The sequence below is a fragment of the Trichosurus vulpecula genome, chromosome 2 (assembly GCF_011100635.1).
Source record: "Trichosurus vulpecula isolate mTriVul1 chromosome 2, mTriVul1.pri, whole genome shotgun sequence".
Lineage (NCBI taxonomy): Eukaryota > Metazoa > Chordata > Mammalia > Diprotodontia > Phalangeridae > Trichosurus > Trichosurus vulpecula.
The window spans coordinates 352,065,443-352,083,523 of record NC_050574.1 but is presented as its reverse complement, the minus strand read 5'-3'; the positions used below and the strand labels follow the sequence as shown (position 1 = coordinate 352,083,523).

The following is an 18,081-nucleotide window of genomic DNA, read 5'->3' as shown; positions in this document are numbered from 1 at the left end:
CTTCTTTGTCTTTCTCTGAACCTCCTACTGTTCTCTTCTGTGCATTTTAAAAATGCTGCAATGATTTTCTTTTGTTTCTTGTTTTCTATCTTTTTTTTGTCAAAACTATGCTAGCTCCCCTCTGTACAAAGACTGATTTAAAAGAGCAAACGGGTACAAGTTGTTTCCTTCACTCATGCAATGTTGGTATGAACTGGAGTGATCATTGCGGGAAACATTTTAGAACTATACCTGAAAAATCACTAAATGTGGATACATTTTATAAAATGATACCACCTTTCTGTTTGGTCTAGAGCTGTGAATTCACTGCTATAAGAAGATCAGTGGCATCTATAGCTTAAGAGTCTTACCCAGGGACACAGAATAATCAGGTGACTTGCCCCGGGTCACACAGCTAGTATGATAATAGAGGTAAGACTTAGGAAAACCTGTCTAAGGCTGGTTCTCTATCACTCTGCCATGCTCAATGATATTACTAGTAAGCCTATACCCAAGCAGGTTAAAGAAAGAAGGACAACATTGCAAACAACATTGCAAGACATATGAATTTGGATGGATTGAATGATCTAACTGGACTCCAGAGGACTGACAGTGAAACGTACCTCCCTCCTTTGGTTTAAGCCTGGAATAAGGCATGCATCATCAGACACGCTCAGTGCGCTGATTTGTTTTGCTTAACTATACTTTGTTCTCTCAAGGGAGAGTTCTAGAGTGGGGAGGGGGGGACAGTCACTGGGAAGCCATATGCGTGCGTGTGCGTGTGCGTGTGTGTGTGTGTGTTTATCAGTACTACTGGAGGGAATAGGTAGATCCCCGAGTCTCAGATCTTAGGAACAGCTATACTTCTTTTCTCAGAGTTGTTGTGAGGAAGGCAGTTTATAAATCTTAAGGGGCTTAAAGGGATTTTCCTTAGGTGCATATCTGACCATGTGACTCCCCATCAGCTTCCTTTCACTATTCTTCAGGATTAAATACAAATTTATATATTAACATAAATAAAAATTTATCTGTATGGCTGACAAAGCCCTTGACGATCTGCTCCCAACTGATCTTTCTTACTTCACTCGACAATACTCTCCCTCTTGGGCTCTTTGAGATCTAGTCAAATTGACCATACTCTGTTCTTCCTTCACAGATAATATTAGCCATCCCCTGGGCCTGGAATACACTCCCTCTAGAGAGGAAAGAGTGCTGGGCTTGGAGTCAGTAAGAGCTAAATTCAGATCTGGTCTGAGACACTCAGTTTCCTTAATGAGGATGACAATAAGAACCTACATCACAAGGTTATTTTGAGGATCAAATGAAATAACATTTGTAAAGCACTCAGCACATAGTAGGTCCGGTATAAATGCCGATTCCCTTCATTTTTCCCCACCTCTGCCTTATAGAAGTCTTTTCTTCCTTCAAGACTCAGTTCAGCTTTTACCTTCTATATGAGAACTTTTCTGATCCCCTTTCCAGCTGGTAGTGTCCTCCATCCCAAATTATCTTGTATTTAATGACTTTACATTTATTTCCTTTGCATTTATTCTGTGCATAGTTATGGAACACCTTGTATACGTATGAATTTGTCTTTTCCATTTGTATGTTAGTTTCTTACAAGTAAAGATTGCTTCATTCTTTTTATGTTTAGGATCCTCAGAGCCTAATACAATGACTGGCACCTAGTAGGAGCTTAACAAATGCCTGTTGACTGATTGATATACAAATGTGAATTATGATCAGAAAGTCAGAAAAAGGTAGTCTGGCTAAATGGTCATTTTGGCCATACGTATAATTCAGGATCAAGTGCTGATGTGCAAAGTTGGACAGAACCATTGCTATGCCAGCCAAATAAGGATGTGAAAAATGATGAAAAGACATTCTGAGGAAAGAGAAATCATATGACCACATTGCAGATAAAGAGGGACAGACACAGACTTGGTGTCTCCAAGGTCCCAAATGGGAGTGATGAGGGCACAGTGGAAATAATTTAGAGTATGTTGGAAGGGATTAAAAAATCCTTGTAAAAACTTTACTTTCCTTAATCTCTTCAATATGTCTAAAGTAGACATACTGAATCCCTACGAGAAATCTCTAAGAGGACGCTTACATGAGGCCAAACACCAAATCGAGTCTGAGCGCATGGGTGCCTTTAGTGATGGGGCCCTTGAAAATGGATGGCCTGTGATAGACAAAAGGCCACACACAAATTAATGCCAAAAATTCAACATCATCAAACAGGATCTGGGATAAAGAGCAGTTGACTAGTGAGGGCAAAGAAATCTAGCATCTATGATTACCAGAGAAAAATGGAAGTTTATAAAGCTGGAATATTGACCTCAGTCCCTGGAGCATGAGTGATAATAAGAGTAGGAAGGAAGGAAACATCAGAAGATAAGGGGGAGAAAAAAATCCCTTCAATACAAAGTCAGAGCCAGGAGGCACAGGTAGATAGTTCAATCAAGAAGAGAAGAAATAATAATTTCTTGTGGGCCAAACTTGTACAAAGATGGCATTCTTATGGAACAGCCTGTTTATGTAATGTATTTGTCTTTTCCCTTTGAATTGTAGCTTCCTCTAAGGACCATTTCATTCTCTTTTTGTGTAGCTCCATCATTTTTTTTTAAGAAAAAAAATATGAGTAGGTAGATGACCTAATTTAAAATGGTCATACAAACATGGAAAGAAATCCATGCTGTGATTATTTCCCTTTATATAGTGTTAACTCAAAATTTTTTAAAAGTTTAATTTTCATAAGATGTTGCAAGACCCTTTTCAGCAAGGGGTATAGTGGTTAAGAGGAAATGCAAAGGGTAAATACTGTTAAGTGTTTTTTTAAATTAAAAATTAAAAAAGAAGCAATTACTTCTAACTGGAATTTCTTGTACTGAAAGCCAAGAGTCAAAGTTCAACTTTGGATACTGTGTATCTTTCCAAATTAATTAGAGACCATTAGTCTAAAAAATAGACTGAAGGGAGGATTGCAGGGACATAAGTTGTATTATAATGAAACAAAAGGGCAAGTGCTTAAAAATAGAGGCAATTTTAATACAATAAGCTGGGTGAACGAATACCACTTCTGAATACACATAGCTAGAAGAGGTGTCAAAGTAACATCTCCGTTGAAAGTCAGAGAAAAATCTGGAAGTTTCTAAATGGCTGGAGACAGTTAAATATAAGCCTCATTCATTCTGTGCTCCAAAAGATACCAAAAAAAGGAATAGTCCAGAGGGGTGGTTTGCAACTTTATGCCTTGTATCCCCCTTTGGATAGAGTGATATAGTGGAGATAAAGCGGGTCTTGGAGCTAGGAAGACCTGGGTTCAAGTCCTCACCTCTGACACATATGATCCGGGTGACATTAAGCAATTTACTCAAATTCTCAGGGCTCTGAGCAATTCTCTAGTCCTATAGCCAATAGGCTGAGGGATTTTCTCACCTAAGAATTCCCTAAACCAATGTAGTCTCAGGTTCAGACATTATACCCGTCCTTGTCTCTTTTGACACTTGAATAAAGGAGTTCCCTTCAAATATGGGAGTATCGAAGCTTCCTTCCACATGGTTCAGATTGATTTTTTTAATGTCAAGATGTTTCTCTTTCTCCCAATTACAAATCACTTTCTCACATTTCTGCCTTTATGCCAGAGTTTTTCTTCAGGTCTCTCTAATCCCTAAATTCTGACTCCAAACCGTGAGTCATATTATGGCAACGATTTCTTTCTGAGGATATACGGATTAGTCTGAAACCATAAGACAATATACAGCCTATGGATTCCGCAATTTGTAGAAGGCTAACAATCCCTTTTCTCTATTTTTTTCTTATGAAGTCAGCATTCATTATCTTTAAGGTGGTACGCTGAATCATGATATTATTTAAAGAAACGTTTGTCACAACTTGCCAAGATTTGCATATTTTCAATGAAATGTTATTTTCATGGTATTCATTTTGAAGCAGGGTTTAATTCAGCAACTTGGAATGGGTAAGCATCAATGGAACAGATAAAGATCACCCAAGTGCACTGGGAAGCCATTGCTTATGACTTTTAAGTCACATGCCCCTTTTATCACTATCATCCTAAGATTTATAACGGAATAAGCACTGGATTGAATAAGGAAAACCGGATCCTGGCTTTCTAGCTCTGTCTCTTCCACTGAATTTGTGACCTTAGTTTGCAAAGATATACAAGAAAGGCAGAATACCATAGTTTGCATTGAGAGCTAGGGGGTTCCCTTTCATTAAAAATCTTCAAGCAGAGGCTGGATGACCACTTGGGTGTGTTGCAGTTGTGGTTCAGTCACGTCCAACTTTTTGTGACCCCATTTGGGGTTTTCTTGGAAAAGATACTAGAGTGGTTTGCCACTTCTTTCTCTAGCTCATTTACAGATGAGGAAACTGAGGCAGTGACCTGTCCAGTGTCACAGAGCTAGTAAGTGTCTGAGGCCAGATTTGAACTCAGGAAGATGAGTCTTCCTGACTCCAGCCTGGGAGCTCCATTCACTGCACCACCGAGGTGCCCCTGTGTTGCAGTGAAACCCTCTTTCTCTGTATGAGTTTAGATACATGGCTGATAAGATCCCCATTAATGTAAAAATTCTGTGATAGTTACTGACCTCTAAAGGAGGACCTTCTAACTTGCAGACTTTATGTTATCCTGAAACTCACATGGAGTAATTTTCAGGGTGTCATTGAAACATTCACTTACCATAATTAAATCTGGGCCACTGCTGCTATCTTCATCTTCAATTATAATTTCAGAGTCTTCCACAAAACCTCGATGGGGTTTCCTTTTTGCTTCCCAAGAAGATACCTATAAAATGCATTAAGACGAATATGAAAGGATTTTTTGCTTTCATGCTTTTCCCCCTATGGCACAGACGCCCATTACACAGCTGTCAAATGATTCATTTATTTCTTCATTCAGCAAGTATGCACTGTGTGGCTCTCATGTATATGATATTCAATATTATTCAACTGTACTAGATGTAAAGAAGGGTAATCCAGTCCTGGCCCTTAAGGAGCTCAAAATCTTATTGGGGGAGACAAGATAGAAATACATAAAAAAGTAACAATATAAGATGTTACTACATGGGCTGTCTCATGGCAGCATAAAGCATAAAACAAATGGTGTGGAAAAGCATTATGAATTCAGAGGAGGGAGATGATGGCAAAAAGCACCTTCCAATTTTAGCATGTAATGGGAGAAGTATGGGACATGAAGCCAGGAGAGACCTGTGTTTGAATTCCATCTCTAAAACTTAGTAGCTTTCTGAATATGGACAAGGCATATACCTTTTCTCGGACTCAGGCTCCTCCATGTGTAAAATGCATGTAATAATACTTGTGGCATCTCCCTCATGGACAGTTGTTAGGGTAAAATGAGATTAAACAAGAGTATGTAAAGCAATTTGCAAGCCTTAAAGTGCAATACAAATATTATCGGTGGTGGTGATGATGATGATGGCGATAGTAGACAGCGGACTGACCGAGGAAAGCTTCATGGTGAAAGTCGGATTTGAGCAAGGCCTTGAAGGGTGACAAGGTGAAAAGAAACAGAACAGGAGGAGACATTTCAGACAGGCAGAATAATTAAGCAAAGTATGGAGGCAGGGATCTGGGGGGAGGTAAATAGGTAGTAACTACAGCCAGGAGTCTGGATGTCATGGAGAAGAGAGAGGTAGAAGGGGATGAAGAAGAGGAAGAAGAGGATGAGGAGGAGGAGGTAGAAGAAGAGGAGAAAATGGAGGAGGAGGAAAAAGAGGAAGCAGAAGAGGAGGAAAAGACCAGGAGGAGGAAGAAGAGAGCTAACATTTACAAAGTGCTTAAGATTTATAAAGCATTTCACATATATCTCATTTGATTCTCATAACAACCTTGTGAGGGCGGAGTTATTCTCATCCCTGTTTTACAGATGAGAAAACTGAGTCTGAGAGAAGTTCGGGATCATACAGCTAGTGCCTAAGCCTGGGTTTGAGCTCAGGTCTTCTGGACTCCAGGCCCACCCCTCTACCCACCTACCACACCTAAGGAGTATGAACTTGGTCCTCCTATATACTGAGGAACTGCTGAAGCTTTCTGAGCAGAGTGATACGATGACGTGTTGTTTTAGGAAGATTAGATGATTAATTAAGTTAATTTCCTAAAGTTCATAATAAGGGATTTATATTAGACTTTAAGAATTCATTGTACAACTTTCTTTTAGCATATATGCCTTTCTATTACAATAATCACTCACATTAATGTAGCACTTTGAAGTTTACAAATCACATTCTTTACAATAATCTTATGATGTAGGTTGTGAAAATATTATTATCTTCATTTGACAAATGAGGATATTGAGATTCAAACAAGTGGGATGATTTGCCCATGGTCACATAGCTGGTAAACGTTAGAGCAAGTATGCAAACCGAGGTGTCTGAGGGCTACGTGACATCCTACTAATCCTAATTTCACTTTGCTTAGATAAATGCCACAATTAATTTTAATTTCTCTAACATAACGTAGTGGTGAAGAGAGTGCCTGGAGTTACAGTCACTGACTAGGGAAGTAAAAAAAATCACCAGATACTCCATAAATCAGATACTCTGCACAAAAGTCATTAAGAATTGGCAGTACTTCAATTAAGATCTGGGTAAACTTAAGTTAATTTGTCAAATGACATTAAATTGTCCAACAATCACAAGTCACATCTCACTTCCATATTTTCTAAAGTAAAAAATCTGTCTTTAGAGGAAATCTGCTGATAATGTTTCAATGAGTAATTACTGATTTTTAAAATTAAATTTTATTTTATTTTCCCTCTACCTCCCACCTCTGCCACTCTTTCCCTAGCCTTTCCGCTCCCCAACTGAGAAAGCAAGAAAAACAAAATCTATCACAAGCATATATAATCAAACAAAACAAATTTCCACACTGGTTATGTCCAAATAATATAAATATTTATGTACATGGCTAAACCTGCACTGAATTTTTAAAAAATCATGTTTTCAATTAATGAAAATCTGATTTCTTTCCCTTAAAAATTTAAATTTTTTTAAAAAAACTTTTATTAAAAATTATAAGTGGTCAAGCAAAACAAATTCTCACAATGGCCATGTTTAAAAAATATGTTTCCATCTACCCTCTGAGTCTATCACCTTTCTGTCAGGAGGTGAGCAGCATGTTTCAACATGAGTCCTCTGAAATTATAGTTAGTAGCTGTATTGATCAGAATTCCTAAATCTTTTAAAATTGTTTGTCTTTACAACATTATTTCAACAATATTTATTAAGTACCTACTATATGCCAGGCACAGTGGAAAGTGCTAGGAATACAAGGATTAAAAAAGAAAACAGGTTTCATCCTTTATGAAGTTAACATTTGCTTCTGTGGCTTACACTATCTAAGCCTATATATTTGAAGTATAGGATTAGCTGTTCTAACACTTGGCCAGATTCTTAATTACTATCCTTGTAGATGCATTCTTTTTAGTAGTTTCATTCATTCTAACTTATGACACAATTAAGGAAAAAAACCACACCATTGTCTCAACAATGCACGACTCTGATCAGCTGATTTTCAGAAAAACACACAGGGTCTTGCCCATTATTAGTATTCAATAAATATTCTTTGGAAGAATGACTGAACTTATACATTTGAAGGATTGCCACCTAGAAGAGGGATCAGATTTATTCTGCTTGGTCACAGAAGGCAGAAGCAGGGTAGAAGGCACAAATTGGAAAATGATAATGTATGAAAAAATGTATGAGAAAACATCTAACAATTAGAGCTATCTAAAAATACAATGAGCTTACAATCCATGACCTAATGAAAGCAAATTCTTTTGAGGCATAAGAAATAATGAAAGGGATAGTTTCAGAGAATCCTGGGAAGAGTTGTATGAACTGATATAGAAGAAAACAAGTAGGACCAGGAGACCAGGAGAAAGCAATAACAACAAGATGGTAAAAAAACATTTTTTCAAAGACTAAAGAACTTTGACCAATGCAATGACCAATCACAATCCCTCATGATGAAACATGTTACTCACCTCCTGACAGAAAGGCAGATTGAGACATACACGTATTTTTGGACATGGCCAATGAAGGTATTTATATTGTTTGATTGCATATACTTGTTATAAGGATTTAGTTTCTGTTTCTTTTTTTAAAGGGAAGGAGTCAAAAGGAAAGCAATTAGATTTTCTTTAACAGAAAAACAATTTTTAAAAAAAATACAATGGACTTTCTTGGGAGGTCATTGATTCACTCTTACTAGAAGTTTTCAAGCAGAGGAAGGTAACCAATTCTTGGAAAAGGTTGCAGAGGTAATTTTAGTCCATGTATATGTTTGAGGTCCCTCCCAACTCTTAAATACTGTGATTTTGAGATCTACTGGGGAAACAGGTTGGTAGGAAGAAACAGCTTCCTAGGAAGGACCTTCAAATGAAAGTTGTCCTTCAAAATAATTACCTTGGGATAGTGTAATTATATTTACCAGGTATAATGCCTGGCACATAGTAAGTGCTTAATAATGCTTTTTAATTGATTGACTGAAACGTTTTCCCAACAATGACACTAGTGCTCAAAATGTTTTCATAACTCCTTTTTGGGAATTGTAATCCCTCTTGGCCAACACATCTCACAGTTTTTGTATTTTTTATTTCTATTTTGTGAGCGCTATTTGTGTACATGCCTCATAATAACTATTCACCTTTGTCTAGCACTTTAAGGTCAATGATGCATTTTTCTAAAAAGAAAAAAAAGCAGAGAAGATGCTTGAGGCAAATAGCATGAGTACAGTTATCCCTTCCCCCTCCCAACTTTCCCCATCATGGTTTTAATTATCTCATGTTGGAATATGAAATTAAATGGGAATTTGGGGGGAGTTTTGCAGAAGATGCAGAGGACGCTTCAAGGCCAGCAGACAACACAGAGCCTATGACCAAATATTTAACCCAAATTTTACAATAAGGTAGTGTGAATATCCCATAAAAGAAAAAGAAAAAAATTCAGAAATCTTCTCTGGTACAAAGGGCAGGCCAAGTAATCTTACACAGATTCTTCCAGATCCCGGGGGTGCGGGGGAGCGGGGCCACACTCCTAAACCCTGAGATGAGGAAGGGATAACTGTATCATTACACCTAGTTTATTGATCAGGTAACAAAGGCTCAAAGGAAGTACATGTTTTGTGCAAAGTCACACCGCTATCAAGTGTCAGAGCTAGCACTAAAACTCAAGTCTTCTGCCTCTAAGATCACTCCTAACAGACCACAGGCTCTTTGAGGGATAGAATCATGTATTTTTGCTCTATGCATACATAGCAAGCAGTCACTAAGTTCTTGTCAAACTAATGGATTGCTTGCAGAATCTGTGTGGCACGTTCTTCTGAACAGCCTACTTGGAAGCAAGTTTTCCTCCAACTGGATTTGACTTTTGCCTAAAAGGCAAAAGTCATTTGTGGTCAAGTCTGGTGGGTGATCAGTTAGGCTGCTTAATAACATATTAAATAGATAAAGGAAAAGAGTAATTGAGTGATTTCCTTGGGAGGCTAGTAAACTAGCTTTGCAGGAAATGCCTAAAGATTACTAAAAAAGAAAAAGTGAGGCACTACTGTTGCAATAGGTGTATATTCTCTCAAAATGATTATTTTAAAAGGAACTACATTTATTTGAATGTACAAATTCTGGTGGCAAAAAAAAATCGGTTTTATCACTTTTTAGTCCTACCTTATTATCAATAGTATAATCCTCCTCTGCCTATAACTTTTAAGTTTGAGTAACTGGAAACTGTGTAATATCTGGCCAAAAACTTCTCCTCTAAAGCATTCAATGCAAAAGTCCAGAGTATGTAATGCCCCAGGTTTGCCATCTGTAAGTATCTGGACTTTTCCTCTTTAAATAAATTACACCTAAAAATACATTTTCTAGTCTGTCCAAGTTCAGGACATCTTTCAACTAGTGTGAGCTCTGCTGAAAATAACAGTCAGAAGGTTTTTTTGTTTGTTTGTTTTGGGTTTTGTGTCTGGGTGGGGTGTGGTAAGAATTCAGGAAAATGGGAGAAATCAGGACCCTGGTTAGACATTACAGATTGTAATTTGTATTCCACGGCTAAACAATATGGAGGAAAAAAAAAGTTAAAATGAAGTATAACCCTTGCCCAAATGCTACTTCAGGACTAGTAGTATCTCTTTACAAATTTTAAGAATGAAGAAGTAAAATACCCCACCTGGGAGTTCTCATTGATCTTGGTATTTTCCAAATATCTTCTTGCCTGCCTCACTTTCTTCCTCACAGTCGTCTCTGGAATTTTACCCTCCAAAACATGACTTGAGATTGAGTCTGACATTGACCTCCTCCTTTTCTGGCTCACATGGCTGCCCCATACCACTGAGGATGAGCCAGGATCTTGTTCTGAAGCGTCTCTCTGAGGTACAATTGTCCTGGATTTTGCATATTCCTTAAAAGACAATTAGAATATCTGGTTCTCAAATTTGAAAAGCTGAACTGAATTAGAAATTGGAAATCAATTAATTGATTGAACCTATCAGAAATCATTAATTCAGGATTCATAAAACAGGACTCAAAATTAATGTTAAATAATGCTTAAGATCTCTTTATATATGAAGCATGATGCAAATACAAGTAACATATTTGAACTTGCTCACCTTTGGAGCTGAAGCTTGGGAGCTGGGGAGGAATTTTGTGGTCTTAGTTGCTGGCACAAAGTGAAAGTTCTATAAGAAAATCGACAGTTTGACAAGTGTGAAAATAAAAACTTTTTTTTCTTTGGCACTTCTACATTCTCTACTATTAAAATATGGGAAACTGGGGCAGTCAGGTAGCACAGTGAGTACAGCACTGACCCTGGAGTCAGGAGGACCTGAGTTCAAATCTGACCTCAGACACTTGACACACTTACTAGCTGTGTGACCTTGAGCAAGTCACTTAACCCCAATTGACCTGCTTTCCTGCCTCCAAAAAAAAAAAAGAAAAAATATGAGAAATCATTAAGACAACACAGAGCCATCGACCACTGCTTTAACCTTAAATCAACCATTGGTGTTTATAGATGAAACCAATGGTCATTGGTTGCACCACTCCAGGTAAAATGTCAGAAGGGAGCATGGCACCATGAAAAAGGCATCATCAGATTTAGAGTCAGAAGAACTCAGTTCTGTCACTTACTATGTGTGTGACCATGGACTAGTCATTTATCCTCATTGGCCTCTGGTTCTTCCCCTGTAAAATGAGAGAGCTGGACTAGATGACCACTAAGGTCATGAATATGAATCTCAAACCCAACATTTCCAAAAGAGAATGCAATATTTTTTCATCCAAACCTACACCTCTTCCTAACTTGCTTTTCTGTTGGGAGTAGTAACCATTTTTCCAGTCACCGTGGTTTACAACTTCCGAGTCATAATGAACTCTTCACTCTCTCTCACCACATCATATTGACTGTACCTCCCCACTATCTACTCATAATCACTCTCTTCTCTTCACTCAAGAGGCCACCACACAAGCTCTGGCTCTCGATACTTCTCACCTGACTTACTGTAATGGCTTCCTAATTGGTTCCCCTGACTCAAGCCTATCCTCTCTTCAATCCATACTCCAGATAGCTGCCAAAGTGATATTCTTCAAGTACAAGTCTGACAATGTCACTCCTCTACTTGACATTTAAAGGCCAACACAATCTGGTCCTAGATTTATTACACACTGTCTCCCTTCACTCACTCCAGAGTCTGACCAAACCAGCCTACTTGCTGTCCCTCACACATAATATTCTACCTATCTCCCTATGCTTGGAAGGCATTCCCTTTCCATCTCTGCATCTAAGAATCTGAAGCTTCCTTCAAATGGTCGAGTAGTAGCTGGGATGCAAAGAAATGGGAATGCCAAGTATAGATGATTTTAGGACTTGGCAGTACGAGAAAAGAGAGATAAGTGATAATAAATTGAAGGGACTGCAGAGTCAAGTAGTAAAGGGTTTGGGTAGGTGGTGGTTTTTCCTTAAGAATGGCAGAGATCAGGAAATATTTGCCAAGTTTGGAAGAGTGAGTAAATAGATAACTTGTTCCTCCCTGCCTTAAATTTTAGAAATGTTACTTTCATAGAAAAAATTTTTTGATGAATCCTTTAAAAAAATCACATATAAATTTACCAAAAACTCTTAAGAATAAAAGATCTTTCTGATATTAGCAAAATCACTCAATAAGCCAATTACCTCTCTGAAAATATGGCACTGTCTGGCACCATACACTGACATGATTGACAGATATGGGAGTGACAAAAACTGTCTTTGAAGGAACCCTAAGACTTCTGTTGTATAAACACATCCCGTGATAGCTGATTTGAATAGTAACTCAGCCTCTTTTAATTCTCTTTTTTTTCCTGGCTGCTTTTCAAGTGAAGGTATATGTCCATGATGCTGTGTTTTCACCATGGTAATGGTAAAAATGTGCTTATGGAGTGTTAAGCTTCTTTGCCTATCTCTGGCCTTGAGCAGGAGGGGGAAAAAATGATCATAAAAGCAAGAAAGAAAGGCAAGACCAAAGCAAAACAGTAAGAAAGCAAGGTTAGAGAAGATGGCTCAGGAAAGAAACCTTTATATAGGTACCAGAGTCACCACACTATAAACTCTTGCAATTGGAAGAGGACTTAAAAGTCATGTAGCCCAATCTATCATCTTGGGCAGAAATGGCCTCTACTCTATTCTCTCTTTGCCACTCTTTTTGACAGAGGGCTAACTTGTTATCTCAAAAATAATAATAGCTGGCATTTATATAGCACTTGATGGTTTGAAAAGCACTTTATAAATATCATCTCATTATTTCACAAGACAGATGGAGTAGAAAAGATATCGCAGCACAGCAGTTAGGAAACCCAGTTTGTAGTCTACGCTCTAGCACTAGCTAGTATGACTGTAGGCAAATCACAAGTTATCTGAGCCTCAGTAGAATAAGGGAGACTGATTATAGCAGTGATTTAGAGCTCGAAGATGCTTTAGAGTTCATTTAGTTGAACCCTCCCACTTCTCAGATGAGGAAGAAGATGAAGCCCAGATAAATAAATTGCCCAAGGTCACATACGTAGAAAGTGGTGGAGGTGGGATTTTAACCTGAGGCTTGTGACTACATCTAGGGCTCTTTCCACCGTCCTAGATCATATCTGGGGCAGCTAGGTGGCACAGTGGATAGAGTGCTGGGCCTGGAGGCAGGAAGACTCATCTCTGAGTTCAAATCTAGCCTCAGACACATGCTAGCTATGTGACCCTGGGTAGGTCACTTCACCCTGTTTGTCTCAGTTTCCTCATCTATAAAATGCGTGGGAGAAGAAAATGGCAAACCACTTCACTATCTCTGAAAAAGGAAATGGCAAACCACTCCAGAATCTTTGCCAAGAAAATCCTAAATGGGGTCATGTAGTCAGACAACACTGAAATGACTGAACAACAACAAAAAGGATCATGTTTGCTAAGGTACTGTCTAGCCCTAACAATCTATACAAACTCATTCCACGCTGTTGCGCAGTGACTCTTTTGGGTACACATACTTAATCACTTTATGGGCAAACCATTTTACACATATCAAAGGTAAATGAGGTTGTCTAATGCTAAAAACTTACCCATTCACAAAAAATGATTTGTCATTCCTCAGCTATGCACAAATGGGAAAATAAAGAACCATCTACTAGATTTACTGCTGGCATACATTGTTATAGGCTCAAGCAATTAGTCTAGAAGGCTACAACCACATTTTATCTCCATCATGAAGGCAAGCAAAAGTTCCTAGGTCTGATCAACCCAACAAAAGGAACAGCACATCAGAACAGGGAGGTGGCTTTTTTCTGCCTAGAATGTAGCTCTCAAGAAATCTGGCTTGGCTATTTTGCTCTTACAGAAACATGTTTACCAAAATGTATGTTATAGAGATGCAAATTTTTGCTAACATATGCATAAAGAAAATGAGTTGGAAGTCCCTATGCAGATTGGTTTTGGTTTTTTTGCATAGCTTTGCAGGGACTTTCTGGTCAACCCATTTTTAATTTTATTTTCAGCAGTTAATAGTTTATGGAGGTTTGCTTTTAGCTATTATTTTATTTAAGTTCCTTGTGTGCAATTTCTACTTTGAAAACCCACTAAAACTCCATAGCTTCAAGCCCTCCCCAAAAAGTCTTGGGTTCAAATCTCATTTCTGACACTAGCTAGTATGACTTTGGGCAAGTCATTTAACCTCTATTTGTCCATTTCCTCATCTGTAAAATGAGAGGCTTGGACTAGATAGCTTCTGAGGTCTCCTGCAACTCTAATTCTATGATCCTATGCTTTCTGTGAAATATGGATTTGGTCATTATGATTATTGTACTAATCTGGTTCCCACTTTCCTCCAAACACTGTCTTCACTTCCAACCCCGTTATTTGAAAAGCAACTCTCTCCTTCTTATAGTGTTTATCTTATTTATCAATGTCAGAATTACAGTTTTGCCCAAGAACTATCCCACTGGGCAGCTAGTGGGTACAGTGGATAGAGCGCTGGGCCTGAAGTCAGGAAGACTCATCTTCCTAAGTTCAAATCCAGCCTCAGACACTTACTAGCTGTGTGACCCTGGGCAAGTTACCTAACCCTGCTTGCCTTAGTTTCCTCCTCTGTAAAATGAGCTGGAGAAGAAAATGGCAAACTGCTTCAGTATCTTTGCCAAGAAAACCCCAAATGGGGTCATGAAGAGTCAGACTCGACTTAAAATAACCAAACAACAACAAAAAACATCCCACTATGACAGGGATGGGGAATCTGTGGCTTTGAGGACACCTGTGGCCCACCTGAGGTCCTCAATGTGGCCCCAGAGGGCACCAAAGGACTGCACTTGAGGACCTAGAGGGCCACATGTGGGCTCAAGGCTGCAGTTTCCTCACCCCTGGACAAAAGATCTGTTAACACCAAAACAAGTTTGCTACTTATTTTAATTGATACTTCTGACCACCCCTTTGGGGATCCTGCCCAACTCATTCTTTTTACAATTACTTTACCTCTTGGGAAAATTCTCTAAATCATAGGGTGGATCTTCATGGTATCGTGGAAGGAGCACAGGTTGGGTATCAAAAGATGGTCTAAATTCCAAATCTGCCACTTGCTGCCCATAAAGCCTGAAACAAGTCCCTTAACCCTCGAGAACCTTGGTTTTATCTTCTGTTAAATGAGATGGCTGAACTATACAGCCCCTCCTTCGTTCTAGCTCAGTCACCCTGTAATTATTTGGGTTCTAGAAGGTCCTCAGCATAGGTGAGACAGGCTGATCTCTTGTCTCAGACATTTACTTCGTGCATAACTCTGGGAAAATCACCTGTTTCTGGCTCAGCTTCCTCATCTGTAACCCAGGGATGATAATAGTGCCTGCTTTACAGGATTGTAGGGAGGATAACATAGGTAAAGTGCTTTGAAAATCCTAAAATGCTATATAAATGTGACCTATTATGAGGGATGGATTGGTAAATGCAGGGTGTTGGGGGGAAAGTGCATCCACACTCACTTTAAATCTGTGTTGCTAACAGTGTTACTAGCATCTGAGGTATAAACACACCAAATATCTAACATGTTTGGTGAGCCAGTCAGAGCTGGCTCACCAGCACGTCTCTGCCTATTCTTATTATTATCAATAATAATATTATTATTATCAACAATATTATTATTATTATTATTATTATTATTATTATTATTATCTAGTCTGTGGATATCCAGGCTTAAGCCTGGACTTTCTCTGTTCTTCCCATTCTGAACTCCAAGTAGTTTCAATTACTCTGGAGCCACTTTTCAATGCTCAGGAAGATCAGGAGGTTTTGTTACTTGCTTCAATTGTCTGTCCAGTTCATATAGAATTAAAAAGTTTGACCTTAATGATTTCTTAATTTAGCTTTTTTATAGACAAGGAAACTGAGTCTCAGAGAAATGAATTGCCCAAGATCATACAGTGTCAAGGGAGAGATCTGGACTAGTATCTTCTTGACTCGAGGTTTAATATATTAGCTGCTGTATAAAATACTGTCTCTCCTATTAAAAGAATAATAGTATTTGTATAATTTGTGTAATGCTTGATGGTCATGAAGAGTGTCCCACTTCTCATCACAGCGCAGAAGTAGTCTGTATGTCTCCCCCTTTAGCTCTTGTGTCCATGGCTGGCACCTGCCCATCAGGTCATCCAGGTTGTTTTGGGAGACCTTAGGCTGAAACTGGGAATCCAGATTGAAAGTAGGGTGTGAGGAAGGCATTATAAAAAGAGTTTTGGATTAGGAATCAGGCAACCTAAGCCCTAGAGTAAGTTTTGTTGAATAGTTTTTGAGACTGAGAGAAATCATTTAAATCCTCTGTTTCAGTTTCTCATCCATAAAATGGGGATAGTGATACTAACCTGGTAGAATTGTTTTCGTACTTATAACATGTATGATGTCATTGTTTATGGGAATCACGGAGAGTTGTTTAGGAATGAGAATAGAGCAGCAACCTTTTATGACTAAAAATACATGACAATTAAAGGAAAGATTTAAGTACATGTACAACCATAAATGTGTGAAATTGTATCTGCATAATTATACATATGTATATTACTATACAAATGTGTGTGACTATATATGTGTTATTATACCTGTGAATAACCATATAAATTTGTATAATTATGCTTACATATGTGTATAATCATATGTATGCATAACTATATGTGAATTACTATACATGTGACTATGTATGTATGTATAACTATTTATGTGTATAACTACATATATGGGCATAACTATATATGCAGTTCTATAGATGGAGTTCCTTACATATTTTTTATATATATTCATACATATATTCTTTCATTTGATTGTCACATTTTTTCAGTCACAAAAGGTTACTGCTCTTTTCTCACTCCTAAAGAACTCACTATAATTTCCAAAAACAATATCATAAAACATGTTATAAATACTATATATGTGTGTGTGTAACTCTATATAATTCTGCGTAATTATGTGTGTGTATGTGTGTACATATATATATATATATACACACATATATGTCTCAGTATACATATACATAGGCAATAAGGACTTATTAAATACCTCCTATGTGCTAGGCATTGCACTAGGTGCTAATATAAAGAAAAGCAAAAAAAAAAATCCCTGCCTTCAAGGAGCTTATAATCTAATGGGGGAGACAACATGAAATTAATCATGCACAAACAAGTTAAACAGAGGAAAAACTGGAGATAATTAGTAGAGGGAAGGCGTTAGAAAATTAAGGGCATAGGGAAAAAGGCTTCCTGTAGAAAGCGGGATTTTAGCTGAGACTTGAAGGAAGCAATGGAAGCCATGAAGTGGAGATGAAGGAAAGCATTCCAGGCATGCCAGTGAAAATATCCTGGGTTGGGAGATGGAGTGTCTTGTTTGAGGAACAGCAAGGGACCAACATCATTGCATCACAGAGTACATGAATGTGTAGAGGAGAGGTGTAGTAAGGAGGGCAGATTTTGAAGAGCTTATATATGTGTGTATGTGTGTGTGTATGAAATAGGTATGCATATGTATATATCTGAAATGAAATAAGAAATAATATGACAAGTTTTTGTAGAGATGATAATAACATAATTTCACAGAGCTAGACATAAGTTTACAGGTAACAAAATAGTAACAACTCACACTTACATGTTTATATGACCCTTAAGGTTTCCAAAACGCTTGACAAACATTTTCTCATTTGATCTAGCCTTATCCCCCCTTCCTTTGTTGGGCAAGAAAACCGGAAGACAAGAGTGGAGCATGGCAGGAATGTTAGCTGCCTCCTTATAAGGAAGACAATATTGGACAAACAGCTCAGAGCTTCCCAGAAGAAATGGATGAGAAAATAACTTGGGGAGCTGAGTCAAGCAGTATCTATCAAACTATCTAGCATGTGCCCTGCACCTGGTCTTGTGAGGGGTTCACAGTGTAGAAGTAAAAAGCAAGGCATCCTTTCTAGATCATCAATTTTGAGCTGCCAGAGATCACAGAGGTCATAGGATACAGATATAAAGCTGGAAGGGACCTCAGAGGCTCAGCAAGTTTAAGTGACTTGCCCAAATTCAAACAAATGTAATTATCAGAGTAGACATGA

General features: G+C 38.1%; 1 protein-coding gene across 1 annotated transcript in view; it reads right to left on the bottom strand.

Moving 5' to 3' along the window:
- Positions 1-18,081, bottom strand: part of MORC1 (MORC family CW-type zinc finger 1) — a 175,100-nt gene that overhangs the window by 50,336 nt on the left and 106,683 nt on the right. The window contains exons 17-19 of the mRNA XM_036744120.1: positions 10,624-10,692; positions 10,185-10,415; positions 4,685-4,789 (exon numbers count right to left, since the gene is read on the bottom strand). Coding sequence (XP_036600015.1) covers positions 4,685-4,789; positions 10,185-10,415; positions 10,624-10,692 — 405 coding nt within the window. The remainder of the gene's footprint in view (positions 1-4,684; positions 4,790-10,184; positions 10,416-10,623; positions 10,693-18,081) is intronic.